Source organism: Bradysia coprophila (genome assembly GCF_014529535.1).
Source record: "Bradysia coprophila strain Holo2 chromosome IV unlocalized genomic scaffold, BU_Bcop_v1 contig_5, whole genome shotgun sequence".
In the NCBI taxonomy this organism is placed as follows: domain Eukaryota; kingdom Metazoa; phylum Arthropoda; class Insecta; order Diptera; family Sciaridae; genus Bradysia; species Bradysia coprophila.
In genome coordinates this window covers 7640594-7661510 of record NW_023503374.1, presented here as the reverse complement: position 1 = coordinate 7661510, position 20917 = coordinate 7640594, and the positions used below count along the sequence as shown (strand labels likewise).

The window sequence follows — 20917 nt, the reverse complement described above, 5'->3', positions numbered from 1 at the left end:
ATGGGGTGATTAGGACTCTCAGAAAATCTGTTTGTTTGGGAAACTCAATAAGAATAATATCGTCTACAATCACCTCATTCCAGGTGTAAACTTTAAAGCAAATTACAATTTTCGAGTGATTCTGTGTTGCTTGGACAGCTCCTGTCAGGACAATCTGAGCAAATCTAACCGGCTTCACAACTGTGGCTTGTCTTGTCATGAAAGACATCGTCAAAGCACTTCGCAGGATGAACTGATATTTCATTTGTTTCACTAATTCATTCTTATAAGGCAAAATTAGCGATGAACTCTGACTGGTGCTATAGAAAATGTATTCTAAATCAAATGAAGTAAAATATTTTGTCTGTGAACTTCGAGGGGATACTTAAACAAAAGAAGTGGCAGCAGGCCCGTAGCTAGAGCAAAATCTCAGGGTGGGCTCAAGCCCGATACAATTTTTCTTTGTTTGTAATTAAAAATACTTATAATGTGAAGTGCGCCGCAGGCGATTTTTTTGGAAACTACTTTAGTAAAACCACCGTAGATGGTAGATGATACAATTTTTTTCAGGCGTCTATTTTATCCTCCAGGTGAAAATGTTTTTGAATCGGAGGTGGTCACTTCGCAAAAGAATTTTTTTTTTAAACAAGAGGGCTCGGGCCGACCCTCGGAAAATTTGGAAATTTCAAAATCATGAATTAAAAAAAATAGTACACAGGAATAAAGTGACCAGGTCGATTTTGATCTACTGGTAGTTTGTAGAGAATTGATGTACGTTTCTAATAAAAATATCGTCTGTTCGTAAAGGTTGTAACTGTGAGTCAGGATGAGGCATCAAAGTACAAATTTAGTGTTTTGCCAATGATCACCCTACGATTTTTCATTTTATTGGCTTGAATAAAATGAAGGCCTGCGCTACTAAATTAACATATCAAAACACTGCGATGTAGTTTTTCCAGTTTTTTCGAAAAATTAAAAAAAAGTTCGTTTGGGTGCCCACGTTCCAGAGATTTTTTTAAAGAAAATGTATGGAAAGTTTGATTGAAAGTTAAATTAATTAATCTACGTACTGGTGGCCTCTGATCTTGCGACCAATTAGTACTTATTTTAACATCTTGACCTTGTTCATTTTATCACCATCGGGAAGATTCCTAGCCATGTCTACCTATCATTGGTTATAGTTTCAATTGCTACAATTGCTACTATATCTCATAGATATTCCAAAAATACCAAACTTGTCCTATTCGCTATCTGGCTTATATTCTTTACGATCTAAAATATGTGGGTAAGTCGACCTACTCAAAAGGTCATTAAATGAATTTTAATGAAGTTTTAGTGCAAGGTGATATAGGTATTTAACCGAGAGTTGCGAGTGCTATCGTGAGATGCTTATGGAAATTTACATGTTGAAAAAATTATCCCAATGACGGTCCACGAAACCCGTAATTTGTACTATGACGTTTCCAACTATTGGTCTGTCGATTTTTTATGAAATACCACAAGCCATAGTCACCATAACGTAAGTCTCAATGTACTGACAACATTGAATGCGAGCAAAAATCTATTTAAAATTAATTAATTACTGTAAAAGTGATATTTGCTCTTCGAAATTGAAAATATTTCGATACTCCCAACTATAGGTCAAATACCTTATATTAAAGAAAATTCACTGTCTCGTAAAAACACGGCAGAGTAAAGTAAACCAGGCAGGAGCGCTTGATTTGACTAGGGACCTGTATTATCTTTGTGTTTTGCGAATAAAATTTTTCAATTTATGTCAGTTTTCATTTGAGTTAATTTTCAAACAGTGTATTAGGTACCTTATTAGACGTTTCAAAAATGAACCGCTCCTACCTGGTTAATTTTACTCTGCCATGGTAAAAATCATTTCCAAATTTTTCGTTAATGATAATTTTTGCAAACATCTAGGAATCCTAAACTAAATTTTGTGTATGGAGTACCAATTCTTCGCTTTTTGAAATGTTGATTCAACATTGTTGAATCATATATTTTAGCAGTGATTGCTATTTTGAGTATTCTACTTTTTTAGGCGACTTCATCATATTTGTTCAAAACTTTAGTATCGTACACTCGTCAAGACTAAATTTCCATCATTATTAGTTTTTGAATTCAGATAAGTTTTTGGTCTTGAGTCTTGGAGGTATTTTATGAGTTTAAAAGTACTATACTAAAGGATTTTAGCTGCTGAGGTTACGAAAGCAACAATGATAAAATCCACATTATGTACTAAGACTGTTAACTTCTTTTAAATTTTTCCCAACTTTATTATTTTTCTCCTTCGCCAGAGTGGGCTCAGACGTAGTCCAGGGTGGGCTTAGCCCACCCCAGCCCACCCGTAGCTACGGGCCTGAGTGGCAGAGTTGAGGTCATGCTAGGTCGCAAAAGCTTATTTACCCGAAAAACACATGGTGGGTGCACAGAGAAAAAAGTCAGATTAAATGTTTAATCTTTGGAAAGATTACGAACATTTTAAATTTTTCTAAAGATTTCATTTCAATCTTTTTTCAAAGATTTCAAAAATTAAATCTTTCAATAGATTACGTTTCGGATTAAAATGGCTAAAATTGATAGTAGCAGTGAGAAGTGAAGTTAAATATAGAAAATTTTGTCAAAATTTTTTTTTTTTTTTTTAAAGGACGTTGTTATGGTACCTAGAGTTTATGATTAGAATCTAGTAGATGGTAGATGTGTAATTTTTTGTCATATGTTAGCGATACTAAAAACCACAGCACAGAAATATTTGAGACTTTTTTTTTTGCTTTCTTTAGGAATATTAATTTTTGAGTTGAAAATCGTTGAAAAATTAAATAAATTCTTCCATGCAAATTGGTCTGTTATACTTCTTAGTCAATTGTACAATTAAATATGGGGCGCAAAATATCGTTTTATTATAATATTTTCCTACTTTTCAATACTTTTGCCAGGCTCAACTTCCTTATCGTTGCTTATCCAGATTTATGAAATATAATAAGCATTTATTGAATAATTAAAAAAAAATGAAGAAAAAAAATGTTGCCTTCGATTAGGATTTGAACTCGTTTACTATGATGGTTACCTCAGTCGGTACAAAGGTTTCGTTCAGAAGATTATTTTTTAATCTTTGAAAGATTAAAATCTCCGTAACAACGGTTCGAAATTAAATCTTGCCAAGATTAAGAACCCAATAGCTCAGTGGTAAAGTACAGGACTGGAGATACGGAGGTACCGAGGTGAAAGAGTTCAAATCCTGATCAAAGTAAGTAAAAAAAAAACATTTAATTTCAACTAAACAAATAAAATTCTCAATTTCAGAATAAATAAAACAAGTAAATCTGACTCAATATTCAAATAAATGTTGGGAAAAAAATTTTTAATTTCAAAATAAAAAAAATTAAATCTCTTGCAAGATTTCGATCTAATCCATCGAAAGATTATTTTCGAAAGATTAAATGCAAGTAATCTTTCGAAAAATTAGATTTCAATCCAAAAATAAATTTGGTCCTATATGTAATCCGAAAAAGATTGAAATCTAATCCAGGATTTTTCTCTGTGTGCAGAGCTGATTATTTTTTCTTCGACTAGACGAGACAACTTTTCATGAATATCTAAGTATCTTGAATGTCTCAGTTTGAATCTGAATAATAATCTTAAGTCAATTTTAATTACAGCAACCCCAAATACACATTAGAGACATGAATTCTAAGTAATCTGAAAAAGAAGCATTGATATCACACCGCAATAGAAATTGTGAAGAAAAAGCAACAATCGGCTTTCCTCGAAAATATCTCTTTTTTACATTAATTCAACCCAGTGAACATAAACGACAAACAAAAAAAGTTAATTAAAACTGAATTTATTTTCTTCTTTTTGTTCAGTCGCTTCTAACTGCCAGACGAAAAACATGCAGCAAGGAGCATAGATTACTTTATCATTTCACAACCATAATAAATACAATTTTATGCTTTTTAAATTCAATATAAATCCAAAAAAAGGATAAAAACCTGTCAAACCGCATTACATACTTCGAAATCGAAAATATATCGGAATAATATGCTAATGTCAAATAAAGAACCAGGAAAGGAAGAAAAAAAAAAAGATTCAACATCGACAAAAAATCTCCACCCACCCTATCTTCAAATTCAATTCCAATGGAAGGAATAAACATAAAGCCAATGGAACACATCCATAACAAAATACAAACTTCATTCTCGTATCGTCACATCTATATAATAAAACCGAAGAGTCGTTACACCTTGGTTCACCTGGGTTCACCTAGCTTCACCTAGCTTCACCTAGCTTCACCTGGCTTCACCTGGCTTCACCTGGCTTCACCTGGCTTCACCTGGCTACCCCTTCGTCCAACGCTCACAAGGCTGACCTCTAGGACGATGGTTTGTCTACCCGCCGTCCAACGAGTGCTCGGCTGACCTCTAGGACGAGCGTTTGGCTACCTACCGTCCAACGGCCACTGGGCTAACATCTAGGACGATGGTTTGTCTACCCGCCGTCCAACGGGTGCTCGGCTGACCTCTAGGACAATGGTTTGGCTACGCACCGTCCAACGGCCACTGGGCTAACTTCTAGGACGAAGGTTGGGCTACCCCCCGTGTAACGGCTGCTCGGCTGACCTCTAGGACGAGGGTTTGGCTATCCACCGTCCAACAGCTGCTCGGCTAACCTCTAGGACGAGGGTTTGGCTACCCACCGTCCAACGGCCAGTGGGTTAAGATCTAGGACGAGGGTTTGGCTACCCCCCGTGCAACAGCTGCTTGCTGACCTCTACGACGATGGCTTTTCTACCCACAGTAAAACGGCCACTGGGCTAACATCTAGGACGAGCGTTCGGCTGCCCCCTGCAAAGGCCATTCGATTGACCTCTGTAACGAAGGTTTGGCTAGGCCCCTTAGAGTACGATCTGATTAGCTATACACAGTCCAATTGTCACGTACCTTAACTTTCGACCGAGGAGATTCACACACAGCGTCTTACGGTCACTGGTTTATCTTCTTTAACGAGCGTTTGGCTACCCACAATCACATTTCATTAGAAGTTGTGATTCGTGGTTGTAAATCTTGATTAAGACTAAATATGCTAGAAAAATACATATTCAATGTCTCTCACACCAATAGCTCCATCTATATTCAAGATTAACCTGAGAAAATTGTGTAACATCTTGCTTGGAAAGTTTACCCTGAAAAACGGAGAGAAGGCAGTTGGCTAATGTGTTTTCTAATGACAGGAGCCTGTTAATTACTTTCTGGTCTGTTTTGGGTGCGTCTGCTCAACTGAATCTTTTTTTTGTTAAATCACCAAAGGATCATTTAATTGAGAAACGTTTACTCATGAAATTGAAAACTTAGATAAACGTACACCGATTCCAGTCGATAAAATCCGTGAACTGTGATTTTAGCCGGTGAGTAAAAACACCATTCTTCAAAAATAGACCAGCGATGTCAGTTAGATTAAGGGTTTCAGTTGCAAAATGGTAACAGTATGATGAGTTGTGTCAGTGTCATTGGAGATATGAATGTGATAAGGGGTGTTGGTGTGATAATGGGTGTAAGTGTGATAAGGAGTGTCATTGTGATAAGAGTGTGAATTAGATCAGGAGAATCAGTGTTATAAGGATGATAACGATGATAAGGACGAAAAGGATTATTTTTACAACTCATTATATTGATATTGAAACTGGGTTCTTGGCGATCACTCAGATTCATCTAGCTTTACTTAAGTTCACCTAGGTTAACTGACTTGTTATTGGGCTACGGCCTGTTAGTTGGTCATTAAACGTGAAAAAATAAAAAAATAAAAAATTTAAATAGAAATTCAGATTCCACAGGAAATATGTTTCCCCAGGAATTACCCGGAACTAAGATTCATTCGGAATTATGATTTCTAAAGAATTACTAAAATTAAATAAAAGTGATAGAACATTTTGTCAATGTGGGATTAAGAGGTTCAGCGTGGTTAGGAGTGTCAGTGTAGTTTTAGTTAGGTTGGGAATGCCAGTGTTATTGGGAGCGTTAGTGTGGTTGGTAGTGTTAGTAAGGTGTTAGGAGTGTAGTGTGACTAGGACTGTCTTGTCATTGTGGTTATATGTTAAAGATTGGGAGTTTTAATATGCTGAAAGCGTTGTGGTTGGGAATGTCAGTATGGTTAAGAGTGTCAGTGATGTTTTGAGTCTCAGCATGGTCTCAGGAATGTCAGTGTACTTGGAGTGTCACTTGAATTTAGTATGTCAGTGTGGTTAAGATTGTCAGTATATCCCGGGCGAAGCCCGGGTTACAGTGCTAGTACAAATATAAACCTAACTTTGTTCCGTCATCTACTCTCCCTCAACATTTTTTTCTTTCTTTCGCCTACATGCGATAACACATAAAACGAACGACAACAAGTGGAACACACCATCATCGTCAGCATCCACCAGCGCTATAGTTTACATAACTCGCGATATTCTTTTTTTTTATATTTTTTTAAATTGTGGTGGCACCATGAAAAAAGTCATTTATGTTGATAAATCCCACACTAACTTTGGTGTAATGTGGCCAAATGTTAAATAAAAATGTTAATTTTCACATTAAATTTTAAGATTATTATGGTTTGGAGTAGCACGCTTGACTTGATATATAGATCAGGAAAAAAATGTTCATTTGATTAAGTGTGTCAATGAATTGTAATTACTGTAATTTGTAGGAACTTCTAACATTACAGTGGAAAGAACTGATCGGGTTATCCTGGAACCTTCGAAACTTCTTCTCTGCAGGTCATCTGGTACTGACAACGACAACTCAAATAATCGATAAACTCTGGTTTGTATTTCCCTTTATTGCAAAATGTAATGTTAAAATGAATGAAGTAAAAGATTTGATATCAAACAAAGAAAGGACCAGATGTAATAATTGTACTACGTCTATATGAGACTCTCATAAGAGTTGAATTATTTATATGAAATCGCTATGTCCTCCGCTCCATACAAAGTTTGACATTCGACCATACCTTGTGTTGATGTTCATTAATTTACTGGCTTTTTGTAAATATTGCTCTGACATTTTCAATGTGGGATGTAACCCATCCCTAACTAAAGGTGTTATGTTAAAGTTCCTCAAATGTGATTTCTCTCGCACTAATTTATTTCACCGGAAACGTACACACATTTAAACTAAATCGTTTCTGCTAAAACGTAATTTTTAAGATTACCGCCGTGATTTTATTTCTACTGAGCCATCTCTTCTGCAACTCACATCACACCAAGCGACCAAGATTGTGGAAATCGTTATCGTCACAACGGCAAAAATCAGCGATGGCACTGCCTTCGAGTCGGTCTTTTGAGATACGAAATTTAAAAATCCAAATCCTTTGTTAGGAAATTAAATTTTTGATAACATTGTCTATGAAAATATTGTTTGATGAAGTGACAGAAGTGACCGACTTGCCTACAGCGTCAATCATTGAGAGTCCTGTGAAATAGTGCTCAGATCCACAACCTATATTGTTGTTTGTTTACATGATTGGCCATAATAAATTTTTCATCATTTTGGTGGCTTTGACGAATATTTTAAGTCAACCGCTAAGTGAACTGTTAAAACCACACAAGAAGCACATTTAAGCACAAAATCTGAATTAAATCACAACTCCCGGGGAGCATGAATAGTAAGACTTAAACAGTGAATGCAGAAGTTGTCTCAACATTCTTCAATTGCACCTTCTAAGCAAAAAGTTGTCTAAATTCGAATTATTTTATGTACGCGTTGGATTTCGGATCGTGAAAAAAAGTTTTTTATTTTGGCTTAAATATGGTAAAATGACGGTTTTCGGTGAGTAAATACCAATTCGCTACTATTGTATTAATTTTGGATATAATTGAATATTGAACAATCTGTACACGTAAATGCCACAGCAAATAATTTAAGTCTTACTATTTACTATTCATGTAGTTGTTCTTCTTCCCGCAACTCCCCGATATTTTTACACTTTTCACAACCTACACTAAATTTTTGTTTTGGTGATTTGACGTTGCAAAAACAATACTGATGTTACGATTAACGACAAGGGTGAACTTTAGAGCCGCGGCCTGTCTCCGCTATCAAAATTTTTTCTCCGCCAATAACAGATTTGTTCCACAGTTTTTCCGGCTCTTTCCATCCTCTTACATAACTCGGCGGTTCGCTGATGGTAAATTGTCAGAATATGTAAAATCGTCTATCAGCGGACGCCTATGGTGATGGTGAGCGAATAAAACTTGCTGGAGACGATAGAGCGTGAAAAACTATGGATCAAATCCGTTATTGGCGGAGAAAAAATGTTGATGGCGGAGATCGTCGTTGAATATGGGTTTGAAAATGCAGACCTCCGCCAATTACAATAGCTTTGTATGACCAGTTACCTCAGATCAAATTTTTAACACTTTGAGGCAATTGAGGAAGGATCAGTCTAATGCCTGAAACTACGATTTCTTCTTGAAACTAGAGTTTTCAGTCTTAAAAATTGTAACGCAACAGACCGTTATTGGCAGAATCTGCCCTTTAACGACGATTTTCTTAAACCATATTTGACTAATTCAAGGTGGGTGTGGGTGTGAAATTGAGTGGGAAGAGCATTTTTCATAGATTTTCTTTTTGTGAAATTATTTCAATTTGGCAATATTTTGGAAATGCCCGATGTACGAGTTTCTTATTTTTCGTATTTCTACTGATATTTGACAAAAAATTGAGAAAAAAATCGACCAGTCCCTTATTGAAATGGTATGATCAATCAGAACTCAAAGTAGGTAGAAGATAGAGTCATTTGGCGATAAATGTTTCACAATTTGTTACTTTCCTCGGCGCCATTGTTCATTAAAATTAGAAAATTACATGCTCATAGGCTAATAACAAACATTTCCACGGAGTAACTATTGATTACACATTTTCAATGCTGTTTCTTGCCCCCAGCTATCTCTTTCCTCATTCTATCCAGGCCAATAAATATTAATAACATTCTTTCATGGTTGTCTGATCCAACCGCAGCTGAAAGCTGAAAAGGCTAAGATAAAATCGTCTCGCCTTCGGCATAGTGGTATACGCAACCTTGATTGATACTGATGTAATAATATACTCGTACACAATTTATGTTATGCTAATGACTCTCGTTTTCCACGAAATACGAAGAATGGTATTACAGAACGAAGACTGGGTGATACCGGGTGAGAATAGTATTGATAAACACCTTACGTTTCAGTTCCGATTTTTAAGTTGAAGCGACCATTTGTAAGACAGCAAACCAACAAAAGAATAACGACGAAGTCTTGAGTGCCTCCTTGTACGGCTAAAGCATTTCCCTCCAACCTTACAATAATTGGACATTGGGATGGAAATAAAATCCATAATTCATATTTTCAGAAATAACTTTTTACATTTCACGTTCATGTACATTATAAGACCACCCTATCGTAAAACACATAAAAATTGTATACTCACAATTCATATCCAACGTGACTGAACTACTGATTGGGTTGGTTACATTATTATTTGATGCTTGACATGTGAATACCATGTGAAGATGACGTCGTTCCAGCTTTTTCAGTTGTAGCACATTTTTTACTCGTTTCTCGGATAAGACCTGTGAAGTATCATCCAGAAGTGTGCCTTCATGCCACCATGTTACAATCGGTAATGGCCGACCTGGAAAAGAATATGTGAAATTTATGCATGATATGTGGTTGTGTTGTGGCGTTTCGGGTATGATGGAACAAGGAGTCGTGCATAATGAGGTTTTACAGTGTTTTATATATCATGGCTACATTGGGGTGAGGTGAAGAGCAGAAATGTTTCTTTAATTTGTTGTGGATGGAGTGGAGTTTGCATAACAAAATTGTTGCCGTTGGAAAGTTTCAAGAGACGGTCTGATTTACCTTTTTGATTTTTGGGATGTATTGCTTTCGGCCCATCGTTTTACGATAAAATGATAAAACTTTCGTTCTCCATACAACGAAAGATACAACGCACTACACTTTCGTAGCTTTCGAATTTTGAACATAAAATTCCCCTTTACCAATTACCCTTTTCTAATCTAAAATTAGAGTTTTTGGACACTTTCAACATGTACCCTAAATAATTGAGCAATCCATTTAAACATTTTGGACATGGCTGTAATTTAAATAATAAACTCAACAGTAAACCAACCATGATTACATCTCCATTAAGTGAACTCAGATGCTTATCGGTGCTCATAAATCGTACATAAAAAGGCTCTACCAAGCAAGTAACGTAAAAACTCTAATTAGCTGTCTTTATTAGCATGATCACATATAAGAAATGTAAAGCATTGCGGTGGAACTGATGAAATCGGTTATGCTTGGTTAGTAATTAATGAACTTTATTCTGTGCGTTATCGCTTTAGATATGGCCGGGGACGTTCATTTTGGCAACAACAAAAAAACGGTCTACAGCAACTTTTACGCTGTTGTTCCCGTCCGTACGTACCATTTAATTACAGCCATAAAAATGTTTCTTAAACGCAACACTTTTTGTCCTTGAAAAGTGTTGAACATTTTTTGTCGAGCTTAGACACGGGTAAGTAAAAATGAACATTTTGCACATGGCCATCATAAATAAAAAATTTTTATGTCGGACAAGATGATGTTGACAAAAGTGTAAAACAGCTAAATAATGACTGAAAATAGTCTCCGTTGCCATAAAAATATTTCGTAAAAATGAATTATTCATGTCAACGAGATGATGGGATGAATATACAATATGAAGGTTTATTCCTTCCAATTTTCTGCTGTTTCCTTTCTTGTAGGAAAGCTACATCAGACAAAATTTATTAATGTAAAAACGTATGATATTGGAGACAAAAAAAAAACAAAACTAGGGTGAGCATGGCTGTGTATTCAGTCAACAGAGAAGCGGAAATTGGACCATATCGGTCCTATACTATAAAATGCAGAAGTCATTTAACAAATTGTGTCCACGAGTGGTGCAGAGGATGTTAGTAGTAGGTTTGATGTGAAACGTTTTTGTGTCATTGCCTCTGATAGGAAGTCGGTTTAAAAAATAAAAAAGGGGAAGTTTGTAGCATGGCACATTTGGTTTCGATTGTTACCATCAATTTCAAATCCAACAAAATGCTGAAAGATATGAGCTTGAGCTCCCTGCGTTTGTTTATTTTAAGAAAAATCGAAAGATGGTCGACTGGTGAAAGTAAAAAAAAATCGTTTTTAGAACACATTTCTACTGTGTTCATGTTTTTTAAAGTCACACAACGAGAAAAGAAATTCTGCCATTATTCATAAAATTCTGGCAATGTTTGTCCATAGTTCTATCGTTACTATACAATGAACAAAGCTTTGAGCAGCCAACCAACATTCTGAAACTTTATTTGAAATAAATATGCAAGGCCGGTTTTGTCTTTTTGTTTGTTAAAAATAATGAAGTAAAAGATTGGAAACGCAGCACGAAAATCATCTCTTCCGTTCATCAAAAGGAAAATATTACTTTAAAACTGGTTTGATATAGGCACAAGGTTTTGTGAAATACAGATAAATCATATTCAACCAAAGGCGTTATTAGTCGCACGTCTGAATGGCATTACCTACCATATATCTGCCTTGGACTAGACTGTACTTTAAACGCTATGTAAATGTGAAGGTGCTCTACGAAGGCATCTCCCTCTTTTTCGAATGTACACAGAATGCCAATTCAGGGTTTCAAAAACCAACAAAATTAACAGCGTAAGTTCTTCACCTAATTTTTGTTTCACCCAATTTCTTAGCATCTGACAGAGCAAATTGACACTGAGAAATGAAAGATTCTGTTGAACAAAAATTTCTTATTTCCGCATAAACAGCGCCCAAATGAATCATTCTCATACGAAGAGAGAAACAATTTATTAGATCCACATCGCATGTCGACTTATGTTGAGCAAAGCTGTGCTCGTATTATATTATATCCAATGCTGTGTCCCATATTTTTGTTTGTTGTTTGTATTACCCCGAGTCTGCAGACTACAAATTTTATATAAAATTTATACGGGTTCAACTTTAATTAATAAATTTAATTGCTTTATGTCTAGAAGCAAGCAGTACAAATGGCATAAGTACTGCGAACAAAACACATAACGTAAGGCAGGCAGATATATATTTTGTAGGTACATAAGAGACAAAAAGAAAATGAAATCGTCCCTGTGTGGCAAAGTAAATAAGAGCAGTGCAAGCAAGTAATCCTATTATTATGTGGTTGACTTCGGCCTCGTGTATCGGCGTGCAAAGACTTCCAAGTAAAGAGATTTAGAGTTGCGTAAACAGACACTGCACTCAACCCAATACAGATGTTTTATCTACGTTCCTTGATCGTGAGGTGTACACTGAGAGTACACTCCTCTGAAGTATGCGCCTAACTATGTGTTAAATGACACTGGTACGTTTTACATCGAAGATGTACAGACATTTGCCTCAAGTTTTGAGAAGTTGTTTCATATAACTTGTTTTTCTCGTTAGGTTTTCAACATAAATTCAGTAACGAATGTCTTATAAATTTACCGCTTGGCATTTGTTATATACTGTCAACACAGGGTGTGAACGAAATTAATATTGGGCGCTTGACTTATACAAATTTATGCCGGCAAATTTTTAACAGACCACTTGACTATCATCGCAAATCACATAAAACATTTCCACGCCTAATTTGATTCAATGAGCGACTAGCACGGAATTCTGTGTTCGCTTCCTACACCCTGTTATCAACCCCAAGATTATACATCATATTACACAAGAGGCCATTAACTTCATCTATCATAACTCATAATAATATACACGAAAATCAACCCTCCATACACAACATTTTCACATATCTCTAAAAAAAGAAGAATAGCACAACGGCTTTTCGAACATCGGAGCGTGTGTATTACGTCGTGAAGAGAGTATCTTGACGAACAATAAAGACACAGTAAGAATAACAATGCGACTGTACTCATTTTCGATACCAAATAACTTTTATTAAAAATAAAGTCTGACTGACACGAATGCATCCGACGGCGGACACAAATAAAGCGGATTACTCATCGTATGACTGAGACTGTGATCTAAAGATGTAAAGCATTAAATTCAGCTCACTTTTGAGATGGAATGTATTAACTTGTTGTCTTTCCTTCGCCATGTTACATTCATTTATTTCATGTTAAATGGACACAAGATGGATGTGAACTTAGAGAGGTTCGTAAAGTTTGTAATTGATGGGAAGATGTTATAAAGTAAGTGCTCACTTGTCTTGGAATCTTGCGCTCAGTATAATAAATCGTGTTTAACTTTTTAAAAACAAGTGTACTGTAATTAAAACAAACATTAATATGTGGGCGGAGGTAATGCCATATAGAACCGAATCAGATGTGTAGTGGCACGAAAGTTTGCTATAAACGCCATCTCTTCCTTCCTTTAAAAACACGAAATTGCTTAGAAACCTGGGCCATCTGTTTTATGATAGGCACAACATTTTGTGAAACACAAGTGAATCATAGTCAATCATTTCAAAAAAGGTGTAATTAACATTGAACTATTGTGCTAAGTCGCACGTCTGAATGGCATTACCTCCGCCCATATATTTACCTTGAACTGAATCTGTACTCATTGAAGTAATAGATTTTTTTTCAAATCCTCTGCGATAATTTGAAACAAAATCTATTACTTCAGTGAGTTTGACACACTTTTCTCTAGATATAACTACTTTAACCAGAGATCATTACTTATTTTTGCCATTGCAGTCCATAACAGATGATTAGCCGTTTCTGTAAGGTTATAATACTGCATACCTACATCATCAACCCTACATTGAATTAATAAAAGTTTTGCATCCTATCATACAAGACTAGCATTTTCAATTAGATAGACATACCACCTATTAACAAAGTCCATCTAGATATCAAACATCTCAACACATCTAACCCCCTAACTACAGGGTCAAAGTTCTAAAAAGGTGAAGCGTAGGCGCAATATTCCTGATAGTACCTCAAATCTACAACATATTTACTATAAAATAATGTCGGAAATTGTATTTGAATTTACCATTCATTATACGTTCGGATTTTTTCTTTTTTTTGAAAATGTCAATCCTTTGTCTAACACTTCAAACTTTCGACTGCAAAATTGAAGTGTTTACGCGCAGTGAATAGCATTTTATCACCACATAATGAACCCCCCTCAAATTATATGCCATAACGAACAAGAGACCATTAACTTTGTGTATCATAACTCATGATAACACATCCAGACAAAAAACCCACACATAGATTTGCCCCAGCTTTAAAAGTTAAAAAAAAAATGAAAAAAACGGAAAAAGAAAAACCATCAAGTCTTTTGAACATTGAATAAAGTGTGTATTTATGTCGGTAATACAAGTCGCTGTCGGTTTTGCATGGTAATGTTGAAAAAATAAATAAATAAAACCGTACTCACCTCCCATAGAAACACAACTAATATTTACTGTTGAACCCTCATTGTAGGGACCCAATATGTAATGGGGAATATGATCTCCCCGTTCATCCAAAACGAGTAACTTTTCTGGTGGAACTGAAACGCAATAAAAGTAATGATATTAATAAAAATGGAAATGAAAAGAAAATATGTAAATTGAGAAAAGAGTAAAATTAATTGTGACGGCATTTTTCTTTTTCGCCAACATTATATATTTCCAGTCATTATCATTTCAATGTTGACAAAAAAAAATACAGAAAATAAAAATGAGGGTTTGCTATATGCATATTTAAGACAACATTAAAATAATGTCGGTTGCCGAAGTGATATAATTATAAATAGATTTTAATTCAGAACATGTTTATGCTTCGTTATAAGACATTTTACAAGAACGTTCTTAACATTAATCAGCGCCGAAGTAATCTGTTTGATGTGTTTGAAGGGGAGTTGCTACGCGTTTTTCCATAGATGGGAACTCAAATCAATACATCAATAGTAATTTAAAACTTGTCCAAAAATCTAAACTTTTATCTTTGTCTGCTCTTTACTTGCTAAATAGAAAAACAATCATAAAAAATGATTAGCCTCACACCGACGACAATCATATCACCTGATTTCGATTTTTCGATTGATAAAAATCTATTACTTCATTGGCATTAATTTGAGTTATAAGAGAATACGACAGACGCATGTATGTGTAGGTGGCACGAAGCGTGTGTAAAATGCTAGAAACAATCAATATCAGGCACAATAGCCCATGTTAGTGGTATAAAATACACACGGTTTAGCTTCATATACATGCTTCAGTAATGTAACAACAACGGTTCGAAATTAGATCTGAAATTAAAATGTCCTTCTTCGTTTGTAATCAACATTCTTCGTTTGCTAAAGAACAATTTTGTAATTTTGGATAATTATGTTAAGTGAAGAATGCGTTCACTCAGAAAGTGTTTCTTATCACCACCATGTAGGCAATCTATAGATGTTATAAACGTTAGCAGGAAGTTTTGCATGGAGATCTCAAAGTAATGTTGATTAAAAACGAAGTAAGGTTGATTACAAACGAAGAAAGCTCAATTGGTTAGAGCAACACCCCGGCAAGGTGAAAATTTCATTTCAGATTTCATTTCAATGATTCAATTTCTCTTATAATTTCGCTTCAAATTCTAAGTTCTAGATTATTTCAGTCACTATTACTGATAAAAAATAGTCGATTATCATTGGCATTAACATTCATTTGGCTATATGAGACAATGAAACTTCAACGTGAATTTGCTTCAGCTGTTTTTTTAGCGGATCCACGCACGCATGTGGTAGTGGTAAAACCGTAAAAAGATGTAATTTTAACTTGCCTCTAACTGTACGTCGTTCTTCATGAACATATTTTTATGTATCTTGAAAAAATAAGAGTTTTTTCTTCAAGGAACGACTTACCACTTTGTAACTTGTATAGCTCGCTCCACTCATATGGAAAACGTAGGACTAGTGACAAAAAGTTATAATAATTATTACATTTATTGGCCTACAGTGTACCGACCTTAGAAGACATGAACACTTGCATAATGCTACGTTGATTGGCACAATTGTTCTGAGTACATCTAACCTCGTGTAGGGGAGACATTTTTTATTTATCTGAAATTTGAATACTATGTAGAAAGTGTCATGTTCAATCAAGAATATTCACACTATTGCGTACTTAATCCCGTTGGAGTTTTGAACTGTTGTTACAGAGAAAAGAGTTCCCGTGGGATAAGAACACGTTCTTTAATCCCTAACCGTCACTAACAAATCGAAAGTAATCCCGCAAGGACCTAAAACTTTCATCCCAAATTTTTAGCTGTGTTTGACTGAAATAGTTATTTGTTAACTAGGTCAAAAAGTTACAACATTTTATTTCAAGGGTGTACTTTGTGGCCAGAAGGTAGCGAAGGCAACAAGTCATCCGAGAAAGTAAAATTTTCTTCTTTTTCCACCGAGATTAACACCTACTTTTTTACAAAAAAAGCATCGACGATGCCATCGTCAGTTTCAACTGATGTGAAAAAATGACTATTATCTGGCCTGCATTGTGAAAAATGCATGTTATGCAAAAATTTGAATCTTACACTGCGCGGGCACAGCCTGTTCTTTATTTTCGAGGTAATATTGTATGCTCTGTGCTAAGCTTAGAACGAATTCGCGCAACCCAACATCGTTTTCAATGTAGTCTATGTATAAAGAGGACTGCAGTTTCATGAATAACGTGGAACGAATAGAACGAATAAAATCAACGAAAAAGTAAATATTTAAAACGTGTTACGAAACAAAATGAAATATTCAAACGATATCGTCTTCAACATGTTTGACTCAATATAAACCGCATTACTGAAGCTAACGAGAATTGATTGTAACTGATAATTAAAATGCTTTCGTTATTTCCGTACGTGAATGCTTCTATTCGGTAAGAAACTTTTATTTCGATTAAAGAAACGACGAAATAACTATTTTAACGTCGATCCGTAGTAGAGCTATAATGAATTTAAGAAGTATAGGTATGTAGAGCTAGAAAAAACTTGTGAAAACTTGTTGAAATTTCTTTAAGCTCACCAACAGTTTCACTTTCATTTTTAGTTCAAATCCCCATTATACTCTTAATTGTAGCTAAACTATTCCCAGCCCATACAAATTTAAGAGCGATTCCATTGCCATCATTTTCAAAACTTATTTTTAATATTCACATTAGAGAATATGTGGACATTCCGGGACATTCTTATCGTACTTTAATAATAACTTTTCTCTACTAATGAGTTGAAAATGAAATATCCTAGCTCCATCGTGTAGTGAAACAAGGTTGTTCGTTTATAAACTCATAAACATACCGAACCGTATATATATCTCGTTCTCTTCATTACATGCCACATCTACATAATACCTTATATGTATTGCTGAAACAACACAAAACAGAACAGAACAGAACAAAGTTTTTGGATACAGAGATTCTAGAAAGGTTGTGTGTAACATTCACCGATAAATAAGATTGTTAATTTAGATAAGGAGCATTCTGTTCACTTAGCTGCTATATGGGATGTTCCTAAAACACAACCCCAAGCTTTGTTAGTTTTATGGTTACTGTTTATAAGTTAGAACATGATATTGGAATTCACATTTTCATTCCAGCTATATAGTAACATCATGGATGGTTAGCGCTTTAAATCTCTTTTGTTCGGTTCAATGTTCTTTCAAACAAAGAGTACTGATGGCTGTTACCATCGCAGTATTTTGCGAAACATTTACGTTTTATGCGTGAAATTTATTAATAAAATAATTTGTGAGGTGTCGAGAATACAAGAGCGATGACGAAGTATGTGTAAAACTAATCTCTACGGTTGGCAGGTCCGCTTCAATCAAAATAATCGGTCGATGTTACCGTAAATTATCACTAAATTTAGTTACACGTAACATTTCAGTCACTCATAAAAACCGTTTTTTAAACCCATGTCGATGCCGTATTGTCAGTAACCATTTGTTACAATACCTTTTCAGTCGTTTTTTTAAATTAAATGCAGCCGTTTTGGAATAAATTCTTCGAGTTCGAAATTCAAACATATCCGCAGCCGTTTTACTGAGTAAAATACACACGGGGCCACCGTTTGGACCAATTGTGCTAGCTGTAACATTGGGTTAGTCACTTACTGTTGGTTCGAACCTCCCTGTACTTGCAATGAAGTTCAGGATGTCCTTTGGATGTAAGTTTTTAATCAGGGCATACCTCATAGTGTACGCACCTAAGTGAATCCTTCTTTTTGTTATAAAAGCCGGACATTCGCAGAGGAAGTGCTCAGCTGTATCCGTGTGGTGACCACACAGATCGTAACTTGGATCAGTTCACTTTCCTATTGTAGTTAAGTGCTTGTTAAAACCGAAGTGTCCCGTGGTTACGTCAGTAAATATTTTTAATCTCGTTCGGCTGACTTTGAGTAGAAATTTAGAGTTTCTAACTGATATTTATACAGCTCTTTGCCTGATGACAAGTGGGGATATTAAGCCAGTGACTTCTAAACTTGTTTACTCTTATTGTGTTTACGATATTTCTGGAATGCGAGTGTGGCGTTCCGCTGACTGGTTTAGGACCAACTAAAATGTTTGTTGCTCCTATTTTAGCAAATTTGTCTGCGTTTTCGTTACCCTCGATGTTGCTGTGGCAGATCTCCCAGATGAGATCGATGCTTTTTGTTGTGGATATACTATTTAGGATTTGTAAGCATTCTACTGTTAGAGCTGATTTGAAGCAATCAGATGATAGGGCCTTTATTGCACTTTGGCTGTCTGTGCATATTGCTATTTTTTGTTCGTTTGTCATTATCACTAGTGACGAAGTGGCTTACATCATTACTTACATCGGCTTACATCATAACGAAATCAAGTTGGTGTCATAGTGAAGGCATTGATGTAACATAAAGAATTAAGTTTTTATTGCAATGCCTGGCATGCCTCAATAAGAATTTTATTTTATTCCTCATATGCACTAGAAAGCAAACCCTCATTAAGGCTCCATTTGGTTCTTAGATACAGGATCAATATGACGTACGGTTCAAACTATGAACTTACTATCCTAATACGTGTAATCGTCAAATAGATAAACATAGCTCGACATGCTACAAAAACGCACAAGGGAAAAGCCTTACAAAGGACTGTTTAATCGAGTTTCATTTCTTCTTATTCGGAGTTCGCCTAATTAACTTTATTAACTTATTTACAATCTAAACCAGCTCAACCCGAAACAAAACACTTTTCAAATGTAACCGGGGAATCATTCACTGGCATATCGTACATTCTGCACATTGTTGCACAGAACGTTCAGTTGAAATTAATCAAATATTAACCATGGAAACAATTGCCGAATTTACTCTGGTTGGATGGCATTGAAAGGAATGGTGATGTTGCGTGCTATCTCAACCTCAACAATTGTACTGTTCATTCCATGTGAAGCTCTTTGTTAAATTATATCACTTTATATCCGATAACAAAGATATCAGATCGTTAAGGCTAATACGAAAAGCATTAATTGATGAGTATATTACACATGCAGAAACAGTTAGAATGCTTCTCTGTTTGCCGGAGAATTTGCAATGTTGAAAATACTTCTGGAAACGTTTATTAACCGTATCTTTTGTGCTCATTGATAGTTTGTTTGTTGTACAGAAAAATCCAATTAGCTCGAGTATAGCAGCAAAGCATGAACGTATGGTGTAGCGATTTCGATTAAATTACTTTTAAGTTTTAGTCTTAAAATGTCGAGTTTCCCGTTTAAACGAAGCTATTTGAAAACATTTTTTTTTATTATTTGTTGTAAAAACACACATACGATACACATTACAGCATGCCTCCGGGATGATAATGTTGCTGGTTGCAAGAAAATGGGCTTTGGAAAACTTTTCCCCAAAACCATAAAATTTTATTAAATTCCATTTCAGAAACATGAATGTTTACCAAAATATAGAGGAAAAAAAAAGTTTTGGCTGTGTCTAGTCGTTCGTTACTTATTGTTTTCAAAATTTTGTATAGTCGAGAAAAACCATAAAATGTTGTGATGGAACATAGTTATGGTAAATTTGAAAGTCATGGACTTTCATGAATGCATACGATATGGCTATGGGCTATTTTTATATTTATAATGTGCCATAAAAAACAGGACGACATGAACTCAATTCGAAATGTCTGACGTATAATCTTGAAAAGCTCAACCTTATATGAGAAATCATTATGACTCGACACACATCGAAAATAAATGGTCAGACATCGAACTCAAATATATAAATGACCAAGCGTCTGTACAATGTCTGCAACATGCGTCCAAGTATATTTTTTCCTAAAAAAAAAGAGTTGTAGAAATCAGACATGTTAGCTTAAGGCATTGCATGAATTTTTTGCTACATAGACGGAGATGATAAATGAGTTCTGACTGAGTCTAAGCAATATGTGTCCGTAGCCGGTGACCGTGACGTTAGCAGTAGTAAAATTTTACCTTTATTCCGTTAAATTACCAAGTTTTTCGGTGGGTTCACAACGCAAACATATGTAACAAATGAGTTTCAAAATCTGTTACTTCACTTACGTACTTTTTGCTACATAAGACCACTAGAGTGATTCTCGTTTGTATCACCGAGGAAAATCACATCGGTTTGTATGAAAAAAATCTTTTTGGTAAAATTTCGATTCTTCATACAACAGGCAACATCATACCTTCGGAAGCGGTTATCTGTGTTTTCGCTATCAATTGACCAAGCTATAAAAAGCATTTTTTTGAAATAGGTTTCTATTTCAATGTTTTTTCTGACCGACAATAATGTTCTCCACTTCCACTTCAAAGAACTATAAGTAAATCTGGTGAAATGGTTCGCTGGTCTAATGTGCCAAATCTAGTACTTTAAATTATACGAAAAATCACGTGACTGCGAGTATTTATTGAAGAGAAAGAAAGTGTTGGATGTAGTCTTGTTAGCAATACACTCCCAC

General features: G+C 35.2%; 1 protein-coding gene and 1 long non-coding RNA gene across 2 annotated transcripts in view; one reads left to right on the top strand and one right to left on the bottom strand.

Annotated features, from left to right (window-relative positions):
- The window catches only part of LOC119071990 (neural cell adhesion molecule 2), a 100087-nt gene that overhangs the window by 29965 nt on the left and 49205 nt on the right, over window positions 1–20917 (bottom strand). The window contains exons 4-5 of the mRNA XM_037177112.1: window positions 14405–14518; window positions 9435–9638 (exon numbers count right to left, since the gene is read on the bottom strand). Coding sequence (XP_037033007.1) covers window positions 9435–9638; window positions 14405–14518 — 318 coding nt within the window. The remainder of the gene's footprint in view (window positions 1–9434; window positions 9639–14404; window positions 14519–20917) is intronic.
- Window positions 1689–13286, top strand: LOC119071998. The gene is made up of 3 exons (XR_005086766.1): window positions 1689–1856; window positions 1995–1996; window positions 13276–13286. It is a non-coding gene; the product is annotated as an uncharacterized LOC119071998 (long non-coding RNA).